Consider the following 26775-nt stretch of genomic DNA (forward strand, 5'->3'; position numbering starts at 1 on the left):
AGTTTCCTGTTGTTTCAGGTGCCCTAAACAGCAAGGAAACAAACTCATATATCTATTAATGGAATATTTTTTAAGTAATGACAGCTGGGAAGTTATCTTTGCATGAATAGACCAAGGGATCAGGTTTTGCCTGGTTAGCATGGACAGTTAGCCCCAGCAGGTATATGCCATAAGTAGACAATTCTGAGGGCAAAAATAAAACTTCTCCATTGTGAAGCACCTTTTTACACGAATGCAACTTATCTGTGTATGGTTTTTTTCCCCTATCTCTCTCTCAACAATGTAATTTTAATCAGATGCGTCATTTATAGAATGCAACAGTGCCTGCTGTCTTGGCTCCAGTAGTATTTTTCTCATTATTATTATTTTTTTAATCCTTCATAAAAGAGTTCAAAGACATGAACTAAGCTCCAGCTCTGAGGAAAATCACTACATTGACACAAATTTTGATTTGATGAAAAAAAAGTATTTGAAAATCTGACAAAAAGGTACAAGACTGTGTACTAATCATGAGGGAAAGAACTGCAATTCCATGAAGCATTTCGAATGATGTAATCAAATTAGGTATAGAATAGGTATATGGGTATAGAAAAAAAAAAACCTTTAAGGTTTATTGCAAAATATTCAAATATACACCAAAGATCCAAAACTTTATGACTACTCACAGGTGATGCGAATAACGTTGATCATGTCATAACAAGGCCACATGTCAGGGTCTGGGTGGATTAGATGGTAAGCGAACAATCAGTTCTCTTAGTAAACATGTTGAATGCAGGAGAGTCATAGCATCTCTGAAAAGGCAAGGTTTGTGGGGTGCTCCCGGTCAGCAGTGGTGAGTATTGCTGACAATGATCCAGGAGGGACAAACCATAAACTGGTGACAGGGTGTTGGGTGCCCAAGGCTCATCGATGCACGAGGGCAACAAAGGCTATCCCATCTGGTCTGAACCAATAGAAGTTCTACTGTGGTATAAGTCACAGAAAATTTGAATGATGGTTATGGGAGGAATGGGTCACAACACACATTGCATCGTACCGTGCTGCGTAGCCACAGACCGGTTACCACGATGACCCCTGTCCACCATCGAAAGCACCTACAATAGGCATGCGAGCGTTGGAACTGGACCTTGGAGCATTGGAAGAAGGATGCCTGGTCCAATGAGTCCCATTTTCATTTACATAATGTGGATGCCCGTGTATGTTTGCACCGTTTACCACGGGAAGTGATGGCACCAGGATGCACTGTGGGAAGACAACAAGCTGGTACAGGGTGTGTGATGCTCTATGCAATGTTCAGCTGGGAAACCATAGGTCAGACCATTCGTGTGGACATCAATTTGACATGTGCCACCTACCGAATCAGCGTTGCAGACCAGGTACACCCCTTCATGTCAATGGTATTCCCTGATGGCAGTGGCCTATTTCAGCAGGATAATGTGCCCTGCCACACTTCACTAATTGTTCGGGAATGGTTAAAGGAACATGATGAAGAGTTCAAGGTGTTGCTCTGGCCTCCAAATTCCCAGATCTCAATCCGATTGAGCTCTGTGGGATGTGCTGGACCAACAAGTCAGATCCGTGGTAACTCCAGCTTGCAACTTACGGACTTGAAGGATCTGCTTCAAGTCCTGTAATGTCTTGGAGCCAAATACCACAGGACACCTTCACGTCAATAACTATGTTATCTCACATATGCAGGCACTTCCTGACCTCCTCACACATGTGTTCTTGATGTGCACATCCACTGTTGTTGTTTCCACATTAGTCTCCTGTTGTTTACTGGCAATAACATCTTCTATTAGCGCTTCTTTGTGACAGCAATGGTTCAACGGTGAGTGTTGCCACCTTGTGAACCCACTAATTAGTGCTAATAATTCCAGGGGCATGTGCTTTCTGAGCGTTCAAAGATGCGCGGTTAGAAAAATTTGGCTGCACGCATTCAGTGCTCGTGCACTCTGCTGATGATGAAATTTGCATCACGTGTTCTGAACACAGATGCTCAGCATTCGCGCCTGACCAAAACATGTTTGGGCTTCATCTAAGTAAGGTTTTCAAGGTATGAGGCTTGAGTGCTTTAAAGGAAAGGATAATAACTGGATTTATTTTAGAATTTGAATATTATTGTGCATATAAAAACAAAACAAATTGTGGTTGGTCACTTTAAATGTCAATCAGATGGTTTCTACCAGTCCAAGTGGGTGATTCTTGGCCAGAATACACTGAAAAGTGGACCAGACCTTGTGTCCATAGTCAAAAGTCTGGCTCTGTGAATCTAGTATCTGTTTATTTCTATTCAGTGTACAATTTTCAGAGCATGATGGGCTGAAACAGGAAGATCGGAAGCTTATTGGTCATCTGAGGAGTACATAATCCATATAGGCTGTGAACACAAATACTGTATTTTTACACAGCTAGACAAGCATAACGCAACCAGCTGTAACACTGATAGCAACATTGGGTCTATCATGGTGAGGACCATTGACTTCTATTGTTTTTTGATAACTATGTAATATATGTTCTATTCCCTAAACCTGACCCTCACACAAACCTTCCTGCACTTTTAAATGTTCATTATAGAGGTCCCCACAATGTAGATGATATTTGGTCCCAACAATGTAAGCAAAACCTGTACCACACACACACATCCAAATACTTAACTCCCATGACCCTCTTACAGATGTCCTTTCAGAGTCTATAAATAGACTTTCTTTCCATTTCAGTCTATGTTGTATACACATAATTAATTTAAATGAATATTGTTGGCTCAATACAATTTAAGCTTTATGGACAGCATCTGGTTTTATTCAGTGTAGTAACCAAACATGATGTGGCATTTTTTTATTCTGGATGGGAACAGGGGCTAGACGCAAGCTTCAGCAGAAGTAATAACAAAAGGGTTTGGAATGACATGAGGGTGACTAAATACTAAGAAAATGTACATTTTTGGGTTAACTATCTCTTTAAAACCTCATGGGAGTGTACAAACTCCTATTAACTCCTATTAATTGCTGTTTTACTCCAATTTGTGACTATGCAGCAAAGAGCAACCAACAAATGAGACTGACCCTGTTGTGTGTACGTTGATATACGGACATGCTGTCCTGTGTCTGAATGTATGTGTGTGTTGCTGGAGGTCAGCAGAGATGGTGTTTCCACAGGGTTCAATAGGTTAAGAGACAGCCATAGTAGGGGGGTCAAAGTCAAATTAAAGTCCTTTAGGGCCAAAACACCAACGTTGCACTAGAAAGCACAAGCCTTCTTTATTATTCTTGCTTAGTTTGGATACTTCACACTAACTTTCTGTCAGCCGCTTGTGATATCCAGTGAAGATCTTGTGAGTGAAGTGTGTGTGTGTGTGTGTGGCTGTGTGAGGGAGAGGGGGGCCAGGGGAGAGTGAGAGAGGAAGACCAAAGAGTTTGTTTTACAGGACTCAGAGCTGGGCAGGACTGGTGCAAGTGAGAGCACAGGAGAGTAGTTGAGTGCAGTGCAGTCTAGAGAGGCTGGAGTGAGAAGAAGAAAAAGTCTCCAGAGGAGGAGTACACGTAAGGACAGTGGGAGAACTCAACAGCAGGGAACAAAATCACACACATTGCCAGGGCTGCCAAACTCACTGCGGGTGGAATCATGGCCTCTCTGCTGCTGCAATCGGTCTGTATTCTTGGCATCCTGTCAGCGCTTATACTCGCAGCTTACTCGCAACAGCTTAACTCAGTCAACAGGGTAAGTTCTGTCTTTATGGCTGAGAAAAGAGAAACATTTGCTCATCTGAATAAATGTCATATAACAAAGGTCTCAGAATGGGCCCAGAACTAAGGTTATGTATTATAAAGTATTAAAGTGCATGCTGTGGGTCTAGTGTTATGCGCACATATGATTTAGATTTCAGAGCAAATTCTGGAGTATTTTAATTGTACTGCACACTCTTTGGCTCTGCGTTCACACTCTGTTACACTGAGTTGCAAGTGTGCCATGTCTTCTCCCATATGAAAGAAACACCACAACTGAGATCTTTTTAATACGTCAACTGTTTATCCCAGATTAAATGGAGAGTAAATGAAGATTAGACTTCTCTTACTTCAGAGGAGATCTCGACAATGTCTCAAGTGGCGCACAGATTTGTCAAGATACCAAAGTCAACCATGTCTCATCAAATTCGCTCTATACTCATTTACTGTATGTGGACAAGCACTTCAGTCACACTTTATATTAGGTGGCCTTAACTACTATGTACTAACATTCAATACATACAAGACTATGTATTTACAGTGTAACTACATGTTGTTCTGCAAAATTCCCACATTAATTGCTATTGAAGTTGAGGTACAGATAGGTTTAGGAGGAAGGGCAGGGTTAGGGTTAAGATTAAGGGTTACAGTTAGGTTTTGGTGGAAGGGTTGGGTTAGGGGTAAAGTTAACAGTGTAACTTCAAATGTAATTAAATACAAGTACTTAACAACATGTGCGTACATAATAAGTACATTGTCTCAAATGGTTAAGTACATAGTAGTTAAGGCCACCTAATATAAAGTGGGTCCAGCACCCACTTTATTCCTCCAAAGGAATTCCAGGAAAACAATGTTAATCCATGAATGAAATATAAATCAGAACACTGTCAAGACTTCTGAGCTGTGAGAGAACAATCTTTGAGCAATTCATCTTTCCTGTTGCTACTGTGGACACAAGATTTATCAAGAGCATAAGTTGATCTTGTCTGTTTGGGTGTCGACTTGTTGAGATTAATATAATGTTGCATTATATTATGTTGTTCAGGGTTCAGGTTTTATTATGCCATGAAAACAAGCTGCAAAAAGTTCTAAATGGAGAGAGGGATTTATGCATATTTGTAAGTGTGTGTGTCATGGTCTGAAAAATTAGCTCCCCCCAGCAGCTGTTGATCGTCTAGATCCTGAGAGTCTAAGGGCAATGTCACTCCCCACCAGAACCTCAGCGGAGGTGAATGGAGGCCATCTGGTGGGGGGATGTAATACTCTAGTGGGAAGCTATGAGAGTGGGAACACTTATATCTGTATCGATGCATTTGTTGTGGATCAGAAGAGATACAAGCCCTGTTCCAAAACCCAGTGACCTGCCTACAGAGCATTTTTAAAACCAATGTGTGTAATTTTCTCTTTCTTTCTTGTATCCCAGCTTGATATGCAAACTTTAAGTAAGTCATTTGTAGATTGATTTTTCATGAAAATTGTAACACTGTATCACTCTGGTGCTGTTGAACATTCCATGTTTTGAGCCCATCCAACTCCTTACAGCAACATTGTCTCAACCAATGCTGTGAGTTTAGGGCAGGATAATCTGTTTGTACAACCAATGTCTTACAAGGGGAGTTTTCTGGAATATGTTTGAAAACTCATTCTTTTTGGGTTCCATGTTAGGATCACATCGCTAGCCAAATACTACTCGCTTAATCTCAGTAACCACTCTGTTACTGAACACTTTCACTTATGGATTAAATTTTTTATGATTGACAGTGAATAATGATTTTCTGCAATGACAATAGTATCTAAAAATCTATTGCATTTGAATGATGCTGCATCCAAGCAGCTTGGTGTCCAAGTCCAATTCCAAGTCCAAGACCACATAAACCAAAAAATACTGAGTGCACCTTTAAGCTATTCAGTTCTAATGAAAGGAGTGTTAAGGCCAAAAAGGAGTTTAGTTTGATTATACTATACAAGAGACTCTCATGTGAATGTAGTCAGTCTAAAATTCAGTAATGATTTAGTTCTCCTGAGCTGGTCACTTGTGAGTTTTTGCCTCAAAAGGGAAATGTAAGTAACTAGTAAATTAATTGTTTCACTGAAGCAATGTAAACAGTGTGAGAAAGAGAGAAGGAGAGAAATGGGTTACAAGCGAGGAGGAAATGGTTGTTGCCATTAGCAAGGGTGTCTCTGAAAGGCCTGAAATGTGTTTATATGTTTCCAGCAAGGACTTATGACACCTCAGAAATAGTTAAGCTTGAATCACTATATCTGCTACGTTTACAACCATTCTAAATTGGACTGTAATGAATGCAGAAGCCAATCATGTCTAATAGCTGTGTTATTTTGTAGTCAGGCTTTTGGCTATAGACATTAAGTCTGGTCCAGACTTAAACCTGTACACTCCAATTCATGAAAGTTGTGTAAGGCCAGCCAATCAGATCAGGGCTTGTGATTTTGACAAGTGCTTGCTATTTGTGTGTGCAATAGGAATTTTGTCTTTTAACAGTCTGTGGATGAGCAGTCTGAGGCTGAAACTATGCATTTGCTAGTTTGCTACATAATAACTAATATATATTGTCTGGGAAAGACAAAAGAAAACCCTACATTGTACTGTAGCTATATCTGGAAGTTTCTACTGAACAGCTACACGCCTTAAGTTATTTACATGTGACAAAATGAAATGCATATTCAATTCCTTATTCTAAGGATTTAGTGGAATTATAAAATCAGAATAAGCTTTATTGCCAAGTATGCTTACACATACAAGGAATTTGTCTTGGTGACAGGAGCTTCCAGTGCACAACAATACAGTTCTAGAAAAGGGATAGAGGGCAACCAATAATCCGCTCAGCAGTCCGAACTGTCCTTTGTAGTCTTCTGATGTCTGATTTCGTAGCTGCACCAAACCAGACAGTTATTGAAGTGCAGAGGACAGACTCAATGACTGCTGAGTTGAACTGTATCAACAGCGCCTGTGGCAGGTTGAACCTCCTCAACTGGTGAAGGAAGTACAGCCTCTGATGGGACTTTTTCACAATGGAGTCAATGTGGATCTCCCACTTCAGGTCCTGTGAGAAGGTAGTGCCCAGGAACCTGAATGACTCCACTGCTGCCACAGTGCTGTTTAGAATGGTGAGGGGGGTCAGTGTTGGGGTGTTCCTCCTAAAGTCCACAATCATCTCCACTGTTTTGAGCATGTTCAGTTCCAGGTTGTTTTGACTACACCAGTGAGCCAACCGTTCAACCTCCCTTCTGTATGCAGACTCATCATCATTCTGGATGAGGCCGATGGCAGTAGTGTCGTCTGCAAACTTCAGGAGCTTGACAGAGGGGTCCATGGTGGTGCAGTCATTGCTTTAGAGGGCGAAGAGTAGTGGGGAGAGCACACATCCCTGGGGGGCACTAGTGCTGATTGTAAAAACCAAAGGTGATAGGGCCTTTTCAGTTCAGGCTCCAAAGCTTTGGAACACCCTACCTCTTTTTATTAGATCATCCACTACTCTATCTATATTTAAATCATCTCTTAAAACATACTTTTTTCTCAGGCTTATTCGTAACTTGTTTTCACCATTAGTACAATTATTATTTAATATTAAATATTATTATTTTTTCTCTCCTGTCTGGTGACGCATTGTATTATGTTGATATTTTCTTTTTTCTTATTTCATTTAATGGGTTTTATTGTAGGGGATGTGTTATTTTAGGACTGTTGTACAGCACCTTGGTTAGTACTCATGGTGCTTTTAAGGTGCTATATAAATAAACTTGACCTTGACCTTGGAAGTGAATGTGAATTTCCCCTGTCTCACAAGCTGCTGCCTGTCTGTCAGAAAGCTGGTAATCCACTGACAGATAGACATGGGAACAGGGAATTGGTTTAACTTATTCCAGAGAATAGCTGGAATGATGGTGTTGAAAGCCGAACTGAAGTCCACAAAAAGGATCCTTGCATATGTCCCTGGTCTGTCTAGATGTTGCAGGATATGATGCAATTCCATGTTGACTGCATCATCCACAGACCTGTTTGCACGATAAGCAAATTGAAGGGGATCTAGAAAGGGTTCAGTGATGTCCCTCAGGTGGGCCAACACCAGTCTCTCAAATTACTTCATGACCACAGATGTAAGGGCAACAGGTCTGTAGTCATTAAGTCCTGTGATGTTTGGTTTCTTAAGGACAGGGATAATAACTGAGCATTTGAAGCAGCATGGGACTTCACACTGCTCCAGTGATCTATTGAAGATCAGTGTGAAGATGGGGGCCAGTTGGTTAGCACAGGATCAGAGGCATGCTGGTGAGACGCCATCTGGGCCTGAAGCCTTCCTCATCTTTTGCTTCCGAAAGATATGCCACACATCATCTTCACAGATCTTGAGAGCAGGTTGTGTAGCAGGAGGGGGGTGGAGGGGGTTGCAGGAGATGTTGGTGTTTGTGTGTAGTGAAGGTCAGAGCAGGTGTGGGGTGTGAGACTGGGCCTTTCAAATCTACAGTAAAACACATTCAGGTCGGCAACCAGTCATTGGTCCACCACAGGGTTGGGGGTAGGAGTCCTGTAATTAGTAAGTTGTTTCAGGCCACTCCACACCGATGCAGGGTTGTTAGCTGAAAACTTGTTTTCCAGCTTCTCAGAGTAGCTTCTTTTAGCCACTATGATTTCCCTGTTCAGTGTGTTCCTGGCCTGATTATACAATACTTTATCCCCACCCCTGTAAGCATCCTCTTTTGCATGGCGAAGCTGTCTGAGATTTCCTGTAAACCATGGTTTTTCATTGTTGAATGATAAAAATGTCCTAGTTGGGATGCACATGTCCTCACAGAAACTGATATATGATGTAACAGTATCTGTGAGCTCGTCCAGGTCTGTAGCTGCTGCTTCAAAAACACTCCAATCAGTGCAGTCAAAGTAGGCTTGTAGTTCCAGCTCTGCTTCATTGGTCCATCTCTTTACAGTCCTTACAACTGGCTTTGTTGATTTTAATATCTGCCTGTAGGTCGGAAGAAGATGAACCAGACATTGATCAGCGAGTCCCAAATCTGCACGTGGGACAGAGCGATATGCATCCTTTATGGTTGTGTAGTAGTGATCCAGTATATTCCTGTCTCTGGTGGGGCATGTAATGTGCTGTTTGTATTTGGGCAGTTCACGTGTGAGATTTGCTTTGTTAAAATCCCCAAGAATAATGATAACTGAGTCCAAGTTCCCAGACACATTTGGCGCGATATAGACACTCACCAGAATAAACTAGGAAAACTCCTGCGACGAGTAGAACGGCTTGCAGTTAATAAAGAGCGTTCCAAATTAGGGCAGCACATCCTCTTTAATGTTGTTACATCTGTACACCAACTTTCATTGATGTAAAAGCATGTTCCACTGCCTCTCGTTTTCCCCGTTAACTCTGTGATGCGATCTGCTCTGAACAGCTGGAAGCCCGGTAGATGTAATGTGCTGTCCGGAATGGCTTCACTCAGCCAGGTTTCTGTGAAGCACAGTGCAGCAGAGTTTGAAAAGTCCTTACTTGTATGTGTGAGGAGATGTAGTTTATCCGTTTTGTTGGGAAGAGAGCGGAGATTCGCTAGATGAATGCTCGGCAGTGCTGTTTGAACGCCGTGCTGATGGAGTTTAACCAGCGCACCGGCTCATTTTTCTTGCATGCGCCTCTGACTAAAATGTCCAGCAAAACGTCTGAATATTCAAAAAACTGGAAAAGATTATCTGGTATGTGCTGCCGAATGTTCAGCAGTTCGTCCCTGGTAAAACTGACTGGAAAAAGATTACTAAACACTGGACAAACAAACAAAAACAACAAAAGAATTGGAGAGCTCCACACCGAGGTAGCCATCTTCGGCGCCATCATGTAAAATGAACAGGTACTAAAATGTATTTCTGTAATAAGCCCCTATTATGTTCTGAAGAGAAGAAAACTGGAGTAACTGGAGTAGAGATTGCTCACATATTTACTCTGTTTCAAGTTGTCGTGTGTTCTGTGCGGTCAAGAGAGTGTGTGATGGTGTGTGAAGGTCAGACTTGTTCTGCCTTACAGTGGGAGATGATTGAATTAAAACTTCTCAATACATTGCTGTCATGCCATTAAATAGTACAGCAGAGAGGGCATTTAAGAAGATTAATTGCATTGATATAACCCCCAAAATAGGTGTATACCTGTGTCAAAACTGTCCACAATTACTGTACCTATTTTTCTAACTATTTATTATTAAATTGTAAACTTCCAATAAATTTGAACTTTTCTAACTATTTTCCATTATGACTTTAATAAATTCTGACATCTGGACAACAAACTAACAAGTACCTTCAGTTAAAACAGACCATAATTATGTCTGAAATTCACTTGATGAACTACAACCATATATATTGAGTATGTCCCATTTAGTGGGGTGGTGTTAACAGATTAATCCTAAATAAATCCTTGATACATAAACTTAGATGATACATTAAAAATAAATAAAGAAATACCTAAAACACCTGTTTTGACATGTCACAACTTAAACATCATGAATCATGACTCAAATATCAAATGCAAACACACAGGGTTTGGCTGAGGTTTGGTTTCTCACACTATTCAGCAATGACTCAAATAAGGAATCCGCTCCAGCTTCCAGAGATCCATTGCTCTGAGAGTCCCTGTGGACATGTTCTCAGGACAGCTGTTTAGCAGAATAAACACACAGCATTCTGGTAAAGCTAACCAGTTACCCTAGAGGATTGTACTGACTTCTGCCTTTATTTTTCTGGAGGCATCCTCAGAAACATTAGAGCTTATTGACTCATGTTAAACATCTTTAAATCTCTAAAGCAGCCCATCCTATGTTCAGGAAACAGTTCAAATAACAGATTGTTAATTTACTCCATTTCGAGTTGTAGTGCATTCTACACATTTCAGAAGTGATGCAGTGAGAGTTTGTGTGAAGGTTGCCTTTGTTCCTTGTAGTGGGAGATGATTGAATTAAATAGTTCTCACTGCTGCCATGCCACTCAATAGTATATCAAAGAGTTCTGAGGGCATTTTCTTTTAAAACATTTGGTTTATTATTTGGGGCTGCTAAACTATTTAAATCATTGTACTTTGTTATATCCATTATATGAAGGTAAATACTCACCGATTCTTGAGACATGGACAAAAAATATATTAAAAATGTCTCCGGTAACATGTAACCTCTGTTTCCGGAGATGAAGCGAATGAGATATTGCCATAAGCACTATAGGGAGTGTCCTTCTACACAACCTTGTTGAAACCCTTATTCAATCATGACAATACTCTGATTGGCAATGGTGTTTGAGCCCCGCCCCTCAAGGCGTGGAGTTGGCCTATACAAGTGGGCACTCAGTCACCATTTCTTTAGAATTTTCTGACTGAGGGACAAAAGTGAGTCACCATATTATGTACCTCTGAAGTACTCGTGTGGCCATCTTTTCTGAAACAGTGTGTGCCTCAAATCAATAACGGCAAGCTCTGGGCAACTCTTCACAGGGCTGGGCATGTCAGGAGCATTTCTGCTGCCCGGCTGCTTTTTTCCATTGTGTTGCTCATTGTTTTGCCGATGGCCTGAGTGGTAGCTTTCGTGGCTCGCAGTGCCAAATCTGTAATGGTGCGGAGCTCTTTGAACAGTTCTGGATCGGGGCCTTGCTTATCCATTTGTTTGAGGAGCTTAGCTTGAAAATCCTGGAGCAACGACATGCTGTGGAGTGCTGAACCAGCTTGGTCCACTGCTGTGTAAGCTCTTCCAGCCAGTGGGGACGTCATTCGACAAGGCTTGGGGGGTGGGCGGGGTGAGATTTCCATCCCATGGCAGTATTAGGGCAGATGTGGGCTGCGACCACCTGTTCCACCGGGGGAAGCTTAGAGTAGCCTTTTTCCTCTGCGTGGTCCACTTTAGTGAGGACGGCAGCTCCTCTAACCTAAGTGTTCTGAGTTCTGGTTCTGCTGGAGGGGATCACTCAAGACCGAACTCTTCAACTGCCCTTGTGAAGCCACAAAGAAGCTCCTTGTCCGTGGTATCATGCACGCTCTTCACCCTTTCTGGGATAAGGGCCGGCAACATCCTCCATGGACCACTCGCCTGAAGCTGCGAGTGACACAGCATCATCCCCATCGTCAGTGCCGTCCAATATAATGAGGCCGTGCGCTCCAATAGAGGGCTGGAAGTCATCACGCAAATATTGCACAGGCCAGGATTTTAGATCAGAAGTTCGTGGGAGCTTTCAGGGTTTAAGCCAACAAGAGATCCTCCTGTAATTCTTCCAGCTCAACCACACTGCCATGCCGAGCCTCCTCATTTCATCCCTCGGGACTTAACACAGAAGAGGCAGGTGGGAGGGCGCGAGGGGCTGGATCTTCCCTCAGAATGTGGTCAATCCTAGAGCACTTCAGGAAAATCATGCCCTCGCAGCGAGGGCAGTCTGTCTCCATGAGTGCTCCTTGTGCGTGGGTGTGGCCCAGGCAGTGAACACAGCTCTCGTGCTCATTGGGCAGTGGGATGTGCTGTTTGCATAGGGAACACTTGCGGAACAACATCTTTAAAAAGATGCATATCACGCAAGCGGCTCTTTAGTTAATATTAAATATATATAAAGGATACAGTAACTCCAACTGGAGCGCTGTGGGAAGCAGATAGTAGTTTTGCTGAAGTGCCGCCTTGATCAACAATGAATGGCTGAAGTGAAGAACCCGTTCACTGAGAGCATCTTTGACGACGATGTGGAACTCTTCAATGGAACACAAGGGGAGCGGTGAGTCTCTTGGTGCAAGCGCTGAGTACAGTTGACGAGTCGTCACTGTTCACATCTTGCCGAGAAGTTCCGTCTGCTGTAAGTGTATCTCGACGGCAAAGCAAAGAGGGTTCCAAGACGAGGACGAAGTTTGCAGTCTTGAAGGAAGAAAATTCTGAAGAAATGGTGATTGAGAGCCCGCTTAAATATGCCAAATGCATGCCTGGAGGGGTGGGACTCAAGCTCCATTGCGAATCAGAAGATTGGTGTGATTGTATAATGGTTTCAACAAGGTCATGTAGAAGGACACTCCCCATAGTTCTTAAGGCAAATTCGAGTGAACTGAATCGAAAGGGAAAGTGCATACGCTGTGTACATTAGGTTTACACATATACTGTATGTAATTTTGTTAACTGGATAAGAAGCTCTGATTAAGACCATCAATGTATTGCAATCTCCAACTTGTATAACTACTTTTCTTCTGGAAGGAGTTACATTTTAGTCTTTTTTCTCACCCAAAACAGATCATATCGCTTCAGAAGACATGGATTAAACAACTGATTCGTATAGATTACTTTTCTACACATGTATAGTGGCACGAGGTACCTAGAGAGGATACACACAGTATTTTTTCTTTCTTTTTATTTTTTTTTTAAACAAATCTCGATTATATAATAGATTAAACTGTGTCAGCCCTCATTCCTTAACGAACATGTATAACATCAGCAAGTATACCAACATTTGCTCCAAAGTAAATTAAAGATAATAACTTAACATTAATTCATTTATGTATAGAATCAGGTCTTAGAAAGGCAATAGTAAATAAAGAGTACACAGCATCATAGTGAGTGTGTAATGAGATCTTATGAGCAGTTCAGTTCACTTATGTTTTCTGGTGTGTAATCACCATCAAACGACACTTTTCTCTTTTCAAGTAACAGTGATAATCGTTTGCCTCAATTCTGATTCACACTCTCCATATTTTTTTATCATATTACTGTGTAAATGAAACAATTTATTTTACAAAAAATGTCAGATAAATATGCTTTAGAATGTCACTCTTCATTCCAGCCCCCATAAGAATATTCTAAATTCCATTTATGATCATATTTAGACAAAAACTGTACAGTTCACTGCACTTTTCCATTCATTCCTATGGGAAGTTCTGCAAAACTAGTCAGAGCGAGCAAAGGTATCCAATATAGTTTAAGTAGTTTAATTTAATGTCTATAATTTTTATTTAATATTAACATTGATATTTAATTTTTTAAATAGGCTAAATGTGTGGCTTATATTACTTATTTTTGCAAATAATTGAAATTATACTGGTATTGGTACAGACTATTGAAATTTTGGTAACTTGACAACCCTAGTTATTTTTATCTTTTGTGTTACTTAGCTAGGAAGTTATCCCAAGACTTGGCTTGTACAAAAAGGTACAACTTGTATTCCTATAGAGACCAAACAACCAACAAACAGAATGTAAAAGCCTCCTATCCAACATTTTAACTGGTAACTCATTCCATATTTATTTATACAATACAAATGACTGATAAGAATAGATTAAAACAGGGATGTCAAATTAAATTGCAGCCTGGGTAACATCAGGGTTTATTTGTGCCCTCAAAGGGCCCTTTGAAAATGTGGCACCAGCACCTACTTTGGTAGAACCCATGCAAATAATATTACATGTTATGTGCATTTAAATGCACATTTGACAGTACAGCGTTGATTTTGAGGTTAGGATGTAGATGAAAATGATGATATTAACAACAACATTTGTGTTAAAAATGAAAACCTAATTTTTATTTGGCTAAATTGAAATATTCTGACAGTGTGAATAAGTTGGGTCTTCTTTACAGATTCCTTTCATCAGGCTCCAACTAATTAAACTATAGCCATGCCTTGGAATTTCTGAAGACAAACAAAACAACTTTTATTTTCCTACAATCAGAGAGAATTACAAGAGTACAGATTTTACACTGATGCATAACTGATAGCTTGGTCCATAATTATGAAAATGCACCATAGTTCTTCCATAGTATCCATAGTTTTAACAATTATATTTGTAATAGTTCATGGTAACCATAGGTAAAACCATGCATGGCTCCTCACTACCATTGTTAGTAACTATGGTTTCTATATAAAGATCTATGGCATATTGTAATGAAAAAACAGCAGTCTAAATACAAATTAGAAAGTTTTTTCTGCCACAACTACCATAAGTAATACAGCACAGTTGGTGTTACTGTAGTAAATCCATGGTACAGTTTGCAAGCATTGTGATCTAAGAATTGAAAAGCCTTTTTTCTAATTCTGTTTTCTCCTGCTTTCTTTGTCAATACCGTTTAGAATATGGGGACTGTTTGTTTTAACCTCTTATTACCGGGCCGAGAGGGGGCACTGATCACGAATAAATATATATATTATAATATTACTGAACAATCACTTGCTTGATTTGCACAAAATAGGTGTTGTTTTAAAGCTTAGCCTGTTATCTTTACGATGAATATAGCTGATCTGACCAATTCTCAATCACTGCTTTTAAATTCACTGATGAAATAGAACTGTTCCATTTAAATAATTCGCCAATTTGCGATCGCAACAATCATATTTAGAATCAGTAAAAAGATCAAAAGATCACACAGCCATGTGTCATTTATATTTTGAAATGGCTTGATTAGTAGAATATAACAAGCAGATTTGTTTCACTCAGAGATCAAACTACAGTTTGTATTTGAGTGTGAAATGCATTTGTATGATAAACAGAGAAAACAGAATCATCTTCACATTTTGGTTTATTGGTTATAAAAATAAACATGATGTAGAAAATGGCATATCACAACTTACAGCAGATGGCTCTCGATAAAACAAGCCCACACCTGACGTAATGCAATATGTAGATCCATAAATATTCCTCAAAGATTCCACAAATCATAATAACACTGTTCATTGGATCATTGGATTTTTCTCAATGGGAGTGAAAGTCATATGTTTTTATTTAAACTTTCAGGACTCAGAATAGTATTTTCGAAACACCTGCGCTGTGTGAACAGAGCTGCACTGAACAACTAGCTTTCTGTGATATCATACAGTGTGATGCATACTTGTATTTGTTGAGCTTTTTCATGTGGGGTTCTGGTAAATTACAGAGACAGAAATACAGAATAAGCTGTGTTTTTTCTTAAGGTTTTAGATCCATTTGCTTCCTTTCCACCAGAGCTGCTCACATCAGTTAAGTTTGTAGTCTAGGCTCGACCGAAATTCTGCACTCTACACTTAAAAATAATTCAAAGCCACTTCCGGCTAATTCTTGCACCTTGATTGGGCTCATTTATTAAATAACGTCAACTGTGATAATACTTTTTTGTTTGTTTGTTTTTTGGATGTTGTAATTTTCGATATTTACTTTAGTCATTGTTACTATCCATATGGTTACAGGTGTTATTCATATAGAAGAGGAGCTTGACTTTAGTTATTGGTTTATGCAAAAGGTATTCGAACCGCTACTGTAACCTGTTGTGTGAACAGGAATTTTGAAAGTCACACCTGTGAATAAACACGGTTAATAAACACAGTTGTCAATCTTGACTGAGTGAATGTAGCCTTCAGCAGTGGTTCTCAACCAGGGGACCGGGACCCACTAGGGGGCATCAATTTGACTTAAAATGAATTTCAAATAAGAAATATTGTAATAATACTTAACTTTTAACTTAATTAAAATGTTAAAAAATACTTTAAGATGTATTCCTACCAATTATAAACAGACTCTTTCTGAAACTTCTAGAATCAAAAATTATCCATGATTAATTATTTTAATCAGACACATACATTGTCAGGCAAGGAGGCCTTCAAATATTGTCTTGGACAGTGGGGGGCCTTGGAGTCAAAAAAGTTGAGAATCACTAGCCTACAGTTAGTATGTGTGTGTGTGTGTGTGTGTGTGTGTGTGTGTGTGTGTGTGTGTGTGTGTGTGTGTGTGTGTTTTTGTGATTTACAAGGACAATTTTGTAAGTTACAAATTAGTAATTACAAGGGTATTATGCTATAAATGTGATTTATGAGGACATTTCTAGTGTCCCCATAATTCAAATCGCTTAAAAATCATACTAAACAATGTTTTATTGAAAATGTAAAAATGCAGAAGGTTTTCTGTGAGGGTTAGGTTTAGGGGTTGTGTTAGGTTTAGAGGATAGAATCTATAGTTTATACAGTATAAAAGTCATTATGTCTATGGAAAGTCCCCATAATGATAGGTAGACCAACATGTGTGTGTGTATGTGTGTGTAAAAAGTTGAAAAGGTGTGTGGGAAATATCAGAAAGGAGGGACTTCCATTCCTACAGCCGCCATATTGGTTGTTTCCAAAAGCTCAGTAACGCTGAATTCGCTGGCTGTATTTGCATTGTGCGTGCAGTTCAGCGATTGGTTGAAAGAATAGAAATGGCTAAAATCAGTAAATGAGTTTATAAATGTCACATTTTGATTAGATTTTTTTGGACAGACATACAGAGATAGATCCTTAAGAACAAGGTAAAAAGCCCTATTCAGGCAGCAATTATTTTACATGGGGACGTGAGGCAATTCCAGCATTTACAGGGGTAGTCATTAATTTTATTGCCACCTGAATCCAAAATGCCGGTGTTTTTCTCCCACCTCCCATGAGAAAATTCCTGGACAAATTACCTACTGCTTTTTGTTAAACACCAAGGTCATGTGCTAATTTAATTACTGTCCGAATCCACATTTCTGAGTTTATAATCTAAAAGTCGTTTAGGAAATACTTTTCGACCACTGCTAAGTGCTGTACGTTTGTGCTATGTGGTATAACAGCTAGCGGTAATGGACAGTTGTGAAATTGAAAGAGGATTGTGTAACAGATTTTTGTTTTTAATTCACAATAATCAGAAATGGCTTGAATGACTACTTGTTTATACGGTTTGAGTAGTCCCAGAAATGTTGCCGGGTTAATGATTATCTTATTTAAAAGGTTTAATTTCCACATCCACTTTTTAAACACTGACAGATAACTTCAAATGATGTCCACCATTTATATACAGTAGAACATAATAAACTCCTCAAATTTCATTTGAACTATCTTTACTGTCCTTCATACGTGTGTTTTTCAAATTGCATTTTGGCGCCCTTGAAGGGCACTTCGTGAAGGGGATGCCACTCGAAAGGTTGTTCCAAACAAAAGTAAGAAAGTACATTTTGTTGGGCACTTTCAGAAGACTTTTAGTGAAGGCTACATTTAAACTGTTATGACATGTTCCCTTCAGAGTGCCCACATCAAGAGCTCTGTCTTTTGTAGTGAGCAGGACATAGGGGTGATCACTTTCGACTGGAATTCGCCCTATATCTCCTTGCATGTGCTTAGGAGAGAGACTGAGGAGATGCAGGTGACGAAACATGCGTACCCCCATTGACAGATTTATTTGGCTGCACTGATAAACAGCCTTGTCCCTACAGTTTTTTTATTTGTTTAATTGCTCCTCTCAAGAATTTTAGCTTGTTACGTATGTGAAAACGTACACTGTAAATGTCTGCAGCGCTTTGCAACGCTGTTCCCTCATGCTTTGAAAATTTAATTTTCACTTTAGCGTAATTCCAAACATATTTAAATGCAAATACAGAGGACACAGTTTGTGTATTGATGATTTTTCTATATAACAAGTGCAACTGCAATCATGTGATCGACAAAAAGTATCGCTCGCCCCCGTGATTTCATCTGAACGCATGAGTTTTATCAAAGAGGAGCCATGATAATTAACTTTTACAGACGTCACTCTGAGAAACAATTGCCATCTGAATGGGGCTAAAGACTCCATTTTGTTAAAACTGATATGAAAGTACAATGCTTAAGTATTTCCAGATGCTGTTCTTTGATGCCGTTAGACTGTGTTGTGGTTTTGATTTCTCCCATATGATGGCCTGGCATGACCAGCAGGCACTGCGGCTGAGTGTGATTTTAGTGTTTCCTCCAGTTAATCACTAAACCCTCTCATGAATAAAACAGAGGGACTTACTGCAAAGTTTGTTCCTCCTCAGGTAGTTAGTACATAGTTCTAGTCTAGTCTTGTTTTGTTTCTGTAGCTTGTTTTCACCCAAATGCACCATTCAAGTGATTATAGTACCCTATTGTCTTTGTGATTGTTCATGTTGCTGAGTCACACTGTAGTGTGGAAACCAAATTCGTCCTAGGGGTTTAATATTTGCTGTCATTTTGGATTAATAGTTGAAAAATACAATTTAAATCATATCTGACTTCTATAGATATTATGACTTAAACAAATGTGTGGCTCATGGTAAGACTATTGCAAAAGGTTTACACATTATTGTTAAAACATATTTTTACTATGGAGAAATGAATGAGATTTTTCCTTCCGGAAACATACACTTACGATCTATATAAGGTATATAATAGATTATATGTCTCAGTTTGTGATATTAGTACTTTATAGCTCAGGTTTGGTTTTTTCCTCATTGCAGGTATGTGCACGAGGCTTCTTCTTGAATGAGCAGAACAGCTGTCTGCCCTGTAACTGTAAAGGCCATGCCAATAGCTGCGAGGACATTACTGGGATATGCATTGTAAGTTTGGTTTCAAAGCTCTTTAAACTGCATCATGAAGTTCTTTTCCACCATTGGGCCGAATGGTTCTGAGCACTGAGAGGAACGGTTCCAGCCGCATTTCAACTTGTGCATGCTTCGGCTTAATACGATTGCAAACCGTTCTCAGCCAAGATATCACTGCACTTGATTTTAGTATGTGGTGACTCATGATTTTCAATTTGCCAATGCCAAGGTTACTCATTTACGTCTTGGTAGCTGGCCAAGTCAATAAAAGAATGATTTGTTGACATTTTTAATGCCTTTTCATGATTTTATGATTAAGGTTTAACTAGTATAGTTCATTATTTTTCCACATGCCTTTTTCATCAGGGAGGAAAATTACACTTGCTAGCTCATTCATCCATCCATCCATCCATCCATTGTCAACCGCTTATCCTGTGTACAGGGTCGCGGGGGGCTGGAGCCTATCCCAGCTAACATTGGGCGAATAGCTAGCTCATTAAAAATCATAAATCTACATACAGTTTAACAAAAAACTCTTTTTTTGGCTTGTCTGGGAACTTTTTCCTTTCTTTGTGTTTTGTCCGGTGGTAAAATGATGGTAAACCTCTCGCATTTTTCTCTTTGCTTTCCCTTTTGCAAAATGGGCCATGTCTTGCCTTTCCTAAGCAAAGTAAATGATGGGGAAAAGCAGTCCTTAAAGGGGTCATGAAGTGCTATTTTTTATCATTTTATTATCTTCCCTTAGGTCCAATGATAATTTTATGAAAGTTTTTAGCTTCAAAAAGTCACGATTTAGTAATACTGTATATGATTATTTTCCACCCTGTTTGGCCCTCTGTCTGAAAGTCTCAGTTTTGGCCTAAGTGCCACCTTAAAACTTCTACGTATACACCCACTGTTCTGATTGGCTAACATCATATAGCTCCTCAAATTCAGCAAACTCAATCAGAATAACATTATAAACCAAAATTGCAGGGTTTACACAAAATGCACATCGAAAACATTGTATCTGAATATATTAAACTGTTCTTCTCAAGCACAACTGTTAACACTCTGAACCGAAATTTGAAATATTCATGAATGAAATGGTTCTTGAAGTGTTTTTAACTGCCCCATTCTTCAATAAGAGTTCCTTTGCAATGCTTAAATCATATTACGATGGTTCACAAACAATCGACACTGACATGAGTCTAACACATCAAAGAACGAAAGAAGAAAGACGGTGAAATTACGCACACACACATACAGCAAAGTCAGTATGGCAAATACATTTAAAATAATAATAATAATCTGGCTAATTTACAAGACTGACTAGTTATTTATCAACATTCACAGTTTGAATGCTGAAGTAGTCTAACTAAAGAGATTCAAATCTGATTCAACACTGAAACACAGAGAGACTGTCTATACACTTGTCATTATATTCACAGTTCACACATACCTTATATGAAGCAGCTGTCTTCGGTTTAGGATATTACTGGTAAACTGTATTGGTTTAACAGCATTTTCTGGTGTATCAGTCCCTCTTTTTACGTGTCTTTTAAATCGTTTGACTTAAGTCATTTTATTGCTTGTGTCTGCATTCAACAATGTTACACAAGCACAATATTCCCTGTGTTTTATACCATTTTTAAAACAGTATATTGCATTCAAATTTATACAAATCAATATTTGCTCATTATCCTACTTAGTATTTTATACTTTGTATCCTACAATATTGCTATAGCAATGCTGATTGCTGCTGGGCAGCACCTGTGAGAAACGAGAAGGAAAACACCAACACATACAGACATGGCACACACAGTCAGGGGAGGCACAATCAGGTCAGACTGTGACAGTACCCCTCCCCTCCCCACAACAGGCACACCAACACAAGAGGGCCTGACCAGGGAGGGAGTGTTGGGAGAAAGACAAGACATGGAGCATGAGTGTCTGGATCCCGACACCAGAACCACAACCGAACTAGACCAGAGAGTCTAAAAAGGAAAAAAAGGATGCCTCTTGGTGTCTCACAAAGGAGACATAAAACACAAGACAAACAGAACAGCCACTAACACAAAAGAAAGGAGGGAAATTAGGGAGGAAACAACAGGGCAGTCCAAGTTGGCACTGGTGGGAGGGACCAGGGAGGAGGTTTATGGAAGGGAGTAGGGTCATATGGCATGGGAGGGGACCTCAGGAAAGGGACAGGGTCTGGCAGCAAGGGATCTGTATCCAGGTATTGAGCAGGGTCCGGAGGTCTGGGAGGAGGTTTAAGATAGAGAGTGGACAGGCTCGTTGACAGATTCAGGGAACTGGGGAACGGCCTTCGAGGCCGGGAACACTGGCTGTGGCAGGGTAAGGACCTCCATGGCTGTGTATGCTGACAGCAGCTGGGGAACAGACTCTGTGGCCATGGACTTTGGCAGCAGCAGGAAAATTGCCTCCGTGGCCACTGGCAGTGCAGCCGAACAGCCTCCGTTGCCGTGAATGCTGACAGGGGCCGGCCTCCGTAGCCATTGTCAGCAGCAGGGGGGGCAGCCTCCTGTTGGCCGGCAGTGGAAGGCTCGGCTGATGGACTGGGTGTCTTCCTTCTCCTCCTCATCTGAGTCATTTAGGCAGTGGCTGAGGCATCCATTTCCATGTGGAGGTGTCATCATCGGGGGTGGGATGAAGATTGTAAATCTTCTGAGGCACAGGCTGTGATGAACTTATCCCATTTCATGGCCAGCCTAATCGTCCCGAGAAGACTTCCACCTTCACCCTGATCTGGGATGCAATATCTAATGGGCTCAGTCAGACCTGCCCTAAAAATCTCAAAAAGGAAGGCCTGATTGTATCCCAGACCCGAGGATAAAGCCAAAAGCTCAAAGGTATACCCCCCCACGGACTTGTCCTCCTTCTATAGCCTGAACAGCCTCTTAACAAGCGCTGCACACTACCATACAGGAGAATCAGATTTTATTTAAATCCATCTCTGCTGGGTCCGTCTGGGGCTCGTTTGATGCTGACTCTAGAGGTTCAAAGGGAGTCTCAACCTGACCCTCAAGGACTATTGCTTGATGACTATTGCATGAAGGGATCCTGGTCCTAGAAGGATGTCTCAGTCGCATGGATCCACGAATGAAGCGAGCAAGCAGAGGATGTATCCCCAATGGCACCCCGTCAATCAAGGTGTGGCAAGCCAATAGAGCGGCCAACGTAAATCCTGAGTGTGGCGGGGCAGGTGCCTGCTGACAAATTTTCCTGCAGAAAGTCCAGAACTGAAGCAATCTGGCAGTTAACTGGATTTGCATTATGTGCACTGCACCATCTTTCAAATCTTTTCTGTGCACTGCCTAACAATTCTAACTCCTAACAGAGGAAAGTAGAAAGTTCTGACAGTCAAGAAGCACAACACACACAGAATGATCAGATGATGCACCTGTGACACATCTATTTATAGCTCTGCCACAGGTGCATCCAATGATGTCACCAGCAGAAGCTATACATTCTGGTATATTTCATTGACATGTTGCACACATATTCACAGCTGGTCACACCTAAAGTTGTTCCCAAAGCGCTAAATCAGCGCAGCATCAAAGTGTAGCTTTTTGACAGGGAATCATTCGGCCCGATGGTGGAAAAGCTGCTGTGCATTTAACTTTTTTAGCTATCTTTATTGAACATTAAATTCCATGACAGCCAACTACTTTTAAACAGCAAACAATGTAATCATGTGGAATGAGTCAATGTGTACTCTAAAGTGGGATGATAGATGGTATTTGGATGCCATATTGAAACCAAACTGCTCTTGAGAGAAAGCTCTAATAAAAACGACGTGGAGCCATCATGTTTAAGCTTATCTGACTGTAACAGCTTCCAGTAAACCTCAGGAATACTGTGATCATGCTGCAGATTTGAATTTGGTGTGTTTCAAATTATTTTTGTTTTTGTTTTTTTCCTGAACTGCACCTCTTCTGTATGCCCTGTTGTGCTTTAGGAATGCCAGGACCACACTGTTGGAGATTTCTGTGAACAGTGTGAAGACAGATTTTTACCTGCATTTCTTCCTGACGACACCTTTGTGTGTAGCCCATGTGCCTGTCCGCTCTCACTGGAGTCTAACAAGTGAGACCAGACTTCTGCACTTCAAAACCATAACAGCAACGTCAGGAAACAGAATCACACTTATCATATGGAAATAATAATAATAATAATAATAATAATAATAATAATAATAATACACCCAATGTTAGAATTGGTGATACATTGGGTAAACAAAAGCAAACAGTTCTTGGTCTTTCTCTGACAAAGTTTTTCCAACATTCCCTGATAAATAAAAGTCAACTATGGGATTGTGTCTACAGTAAGTATAAAACTTGTTCACATTGTTGGAATTTCAGTTCGTACCAATTGTCAGAGAACTCATAAAGGTTAGTACATCTCTAATAGGGGTTACATTGACTAGTTGACTATAACTAATGTAGTCGACACTGTCAGCCTGAAGTTGACTAGTCGCCTTCCACGTGATTTACAAACCATGCCTGTACAGCGAATGGCAGATTTCCAAAATGTAGGATGGCAAGGAAAGATTCATTCATATTAATGAGGAATGCTCTAACTGATTTATTTGGCTTAGGTTTAGGGATTGGGTTTTCGTTTCTCTGACCAATCAGGTTGCACTTTCAAGATGAATATTGCTGAATCGTCAAATTATTTATCGCTTTACTCATGAAAATAAATGACTCTTCCCCTGCTATCCTACATTTTGGAAACTTACAAGCAGGTGTGGAGGCCGATGGCTCAGTGCTGAAGAGAGAAGTGGCTCTAATTTACTTTGATAAAGATGAAACAGGTGCTACAGTAACCTACAATATATGCAAAGTGGCCATTAAATATAACATAAATACTGGTGCTATGCATAATACTTTTAAAAGGCACCAGCTAGCAATAGTTAGTGATTTTCAATATGATCAGCACAACTTTGTGTGTTTGGACATCTGACTTGGTTGCTCTGCAGTCCTTTAAGAACACAATTCAGTAACATTTAGACATACGGCTGGGCGATATATTCAAGTATTAACAATATAATCACAACAACTTTGCTGATAATATAAAATTAAGCAATATCGTGTATATTGCGATGATTTTAAAAGGCTGCTATTGGCCATTAAGTTTTATAAAGAGCATCAGCTAACTCATTTAACAATCCTCAAGGGCTGCACAAATAATCAAAATAACCTCAAAATGGTTTTATGGCCATATGTGATTATTAAACTGCAAAAAGCTGAAGTGAAATACAGATAAACATTTCTGTGTACACTTCAGAAGATGCGATGTTCTGTGTACACGTGGGGCTCGTGTTTTTAGCACTTGTGAAATTAAAAGTTCTAAATGTACTTTTTCTAACTACTGTATGTAAGTGATTCAAATCAAAGCCATTATATACCATCTACTAAAGAAAACACACATTCACTTTTCCTCTGTGGAAATTTACCATGATGAATTTCTTCATCTAGAACTCAATGCAGCATCACATATGTGTAATATTACTCACAGTAAAGGACTAAAAACTAAATGCAAAATATCTGTAATAAATATTCATGGACAGAGTTAACTCACCATTGGCAGGTAATTTTGGATCATGTGCCCTTAAAGTTACTAACACTGAGAAAAAAAGTAAATTTCAAGAAAAAGATTTAGCCATATAAACAGCATTCTCTCTGAAAGAGAGGGCAGCAGTCCCTCTGATGAAAGTTGTTGTGTGTCCACAGCTTTGCAGCCCACTGTGATAAGAGGGGTGATATTCTGAGATGTGCGTGCCAGGAAGGGTATGTTGGACACTACTGTGAGAGGTTAGTTCTCCACCCACATACAGCATATTATACAGTATATACATTTTTGTGTAGTGATAGACTGGTATGGTGATGGATAGTGATTTTGTGTTTTTTTTTTTTAGTGATTGTGTAAAATAAACATTGTATATATATGTATATATATATATATATATATATATATATATATATATTAGGTCTGTCAATCGATAAAAAGTTTTAATCTAATTAATTACATAGTGTCACCATTAATTAATCGCATATACAGATATTTGCTGAGAAAGCCCCTCATATAACAATAATTAAATATATAATGATACATAGTTATCTTTAAATATAATATATATATATATATATATATATATATAAAAAATAAAAACATATTCAGATAATTAAAATGCATTACATTCTTGTGGCAGAAGAGTTAATCATTCATAAGACAATACAAAAAGTGGTTTTAGATTACAATGTATTGTTTACTACCATATTATTGATCATAAGTCAATCATTGACACACAGTTCACAGCAATCCATTTCACAAGTGAATTTCAATCAGTTGGAGATTTATTATGAGGGCTTGTTTAAGGATCCGTCAATGAAAAGCTGCATCAGACATGCTTGTGTAGCGTCTTGGATGCGTTGCGTCATAAACATAACATTTTTAGGTCACTGTGTCAAGTTAAATATAGTTTAATACTTAGAACACATATTGAGATCGCTTAGTTCGGATTGTGCTCCATCAAGTGTTTAGAACGCAAGAACGTAACGCATGTTTGTGTTCTGCTGCTCAAGGGTGTTTTTATTCACTATATATACTGCGCGTTACCACACAGCTGAAGTTTCACTTTCTGCCCTCTGGAGTATACAGGTGGTACTAAAAGCTTGCATTTCTCAGGAATCTTCCTTATTACCTTCCGGGGGCATTGCGATTAATGGCGTAAAAAAAATGTAACGTGTTATTTTTAGTCAAATTAATCACATTGAATTAATGCGTTTAATCGACAGCCCTAATATATATACAGTGGGTACGGAAAGTATTCAGACCCCCTTAAATTTTTCACTCTTTGTTATATTGCAGCCATTTGCTAAAATCATTTAAGTTCATTTTTTTTCCTCATTATTGTACACACAGCACCCCATATTGACAGAAATACACAGAATTGTTGACATTTTTGCACATTTATTAAAAAAGAAAAACTGAAATATCACATGGTCCTAAGTATTCAGACCCTTTGCTGTGACAATCATATATTTAACTCAGGTGCTGTCCATTTCTTCTGATCATCCTTGAGATGGTTCTACACCTTCAATTGAGTCCAGCTGTGTTTGATTATACTGATTGGACTTGATTAGGAAAGCCACACACCTGTCTATATAAGACCTTACAGCTCACAGTGCATGTCAGGAAGGTCACGTGACGGCACACAGGACTTTCGAGGAAGTTTATGTTGCAAGCCTGAAGCGTGACTGCGCCGAAGAGGGTGTTTACACGATTATAAATCACACTTTACAGTAAGACCAAACTCTTGTGATCGAATTGGAAGGGCGGTTGAGCACGACTGCTCCGTGAATGGATCAGAGGTAGGTGGCTGGAATAATATGGATTATGATGGAGAAGATGAAGAAAGGGAAGAAAGTAGGGGACGGATGAGTGACAAAAGAACCAAAGGGAATAAAAGAGTCAGGAATGAGAAAGATAATGATACAGAAAGTGAAGTAGAGGGGCAAGGTATGGTTCAAAAAGAAAGAGAGGAAAAGTATGTAGTCATAATAAGATTTAATGAAAAGAATCAGGGGAGTATGAAGAAAGTTAGCCCACTAGTGCTAACATCAACTCTGGCAAACAAGATAGGGGATATCGAATATGCAAAGGTTCTAAATGATGGCAATTTATTGGTGAGATGTGCTGATGCAGTGCAAATGGAAAAAGCGCTAAAAGTTAAAGAGATAGGAAAATG

General features: G+C 39.6%; 1 protein-coding gene across 2 annotated transcripts in view; it reads left to right on the forward strand.

Moving 5' to 3' along the window:
- The first annotated feature begins 3446 nt into the window (after nucleotides 1-3446).
- lama4 (laminin, alpha 4) overlaps nucleotides 3447-26775 on the forward strand; it is a 74190-nt gene continuing 50861 nt past the window's right edge. For both annotated transcript variants that reach the window (XM_052096486.1, XM_052096487.1), the window contains exons 1-4: nucleotides 3447-3720; nucleotides 18936-19037; nucleotides 22984-23111; nucleotides 24758-24838. In XM_052096486.1, coding sequence (XP_051952446.1) covers nucleotides 3625-3720; nucleotides 18936-19037; nucleotides 22984-23111; nucleotides 24758-24838 — 407 coding nt within the window. In that variant the 5' untranslated portion in view covers nucleotides 3447-3624. The remainder of the gene's footprint in view (nucleotides 3721-18935; nucleotides 19038-22983; nucleotides 23112-24757; nucleotides 24839-26775) is intronic.

Source organism: Xyrauchen texanus, chromosome 28 (genome assembly GCF_025860055.1).
Source record: "Xyrauchen texanus isolate HMW12.3.18 chromosome 28, RBS_HiC_50CHRs, whole genome shotgun sequence".
In the NCBI taxonomy this organism is placed as follows: Eukaryota; Metazoa; Chordata; class Actinopteri; order Cypriniformes; family Catostomidae; genus Xyrauchen; species Xyrauchen texanus.